The sequence below is a fragment of the Sinocyclocheilus grahami genome, unplaced genomic scaffold, assembly GCF_001515645.1.
Source record: "Sinocyclocheilus grahami isolate Dianchi unplaced genomic scaffold, SAMN03320097.WGS_v1.1 scaffold5071.1, whole genome shotgun sequence".
Lineage (NCBI taxonomy): Eukaryota > Metazoa > Chordata > Actinopteri > Cypriniformes > Cyprinidae > Sinocyclocheilus > Sinocyclocheilus grahami.
The window spans coordinates 2,612-2,999 of record NW_015509859.1 but is presented as its reverse complement, the minus strand read 5'-3'; the positions used below and the strand labels follow the sequence as shown (position 1 = coordinate 2,999).

At 45.1% G+C, this 388-nt stretch overlaps 1 protein-coding gene across 1 annotated transcript in view; it reads left to right on the top strand.

The window, feature by feature from the left end:
• LOC107577080 (epidermal growth factor receptor kinase substrate 8-like protein 2) overlaps positions 1-388 on the top strand; it is a gene marked incomplete at its 3' end in the record, with an annotated part of 4,725 nt that overhangs the window by 2,007 nt on the left and 2,330 nt on the right. Inside the window, exons 2-3 of the mRNA XM_016263194.1 lie at positions 83-157; positions 231-376. Of these exons, the coding sequence (XP_016118680.1) occupies positions 83-157; positions 231-376 (221 nt within the window). The remainder of the gene's footprint in view (positions 1-82; positions 158-230; positions 377-388) is intronic.

Sequence of the window (388 nt, the reverse complement as noted above, 5' to 3'; positions counted from 1 at the left end):
ATGTTATTTATATTATATGATATATTTTTAAATGGTTTAAAACTAATAATAATAACAATGTCAAACAATCTGTGCTCATCAGGCCAGCCTGCAGGGGAAGATTAACAATCCCAGCGCCGCTGAACTCGTTCACTGTCTGTTCTCTATACTGGATCTGGTGAGATGCGTGTCTGCTTGTCTGTCTGTTTGTCTGTCTGTGGTGTTGATCTGACGTGTGTGTTTGTGTGTAGGTTGTGTTTCACTGTAATGAGGATCTCCCTCCATCTATCGTGGCTCCTCTCTTTGAGCCGGAGTGTGTGATTTTTCTGAGCGAGGAGGCGACGCCGGAGGAGGATCATCTGTGGCAGTCGCTGGGAGATGCCTGGAACATTCCCAGGTAAAACACTCA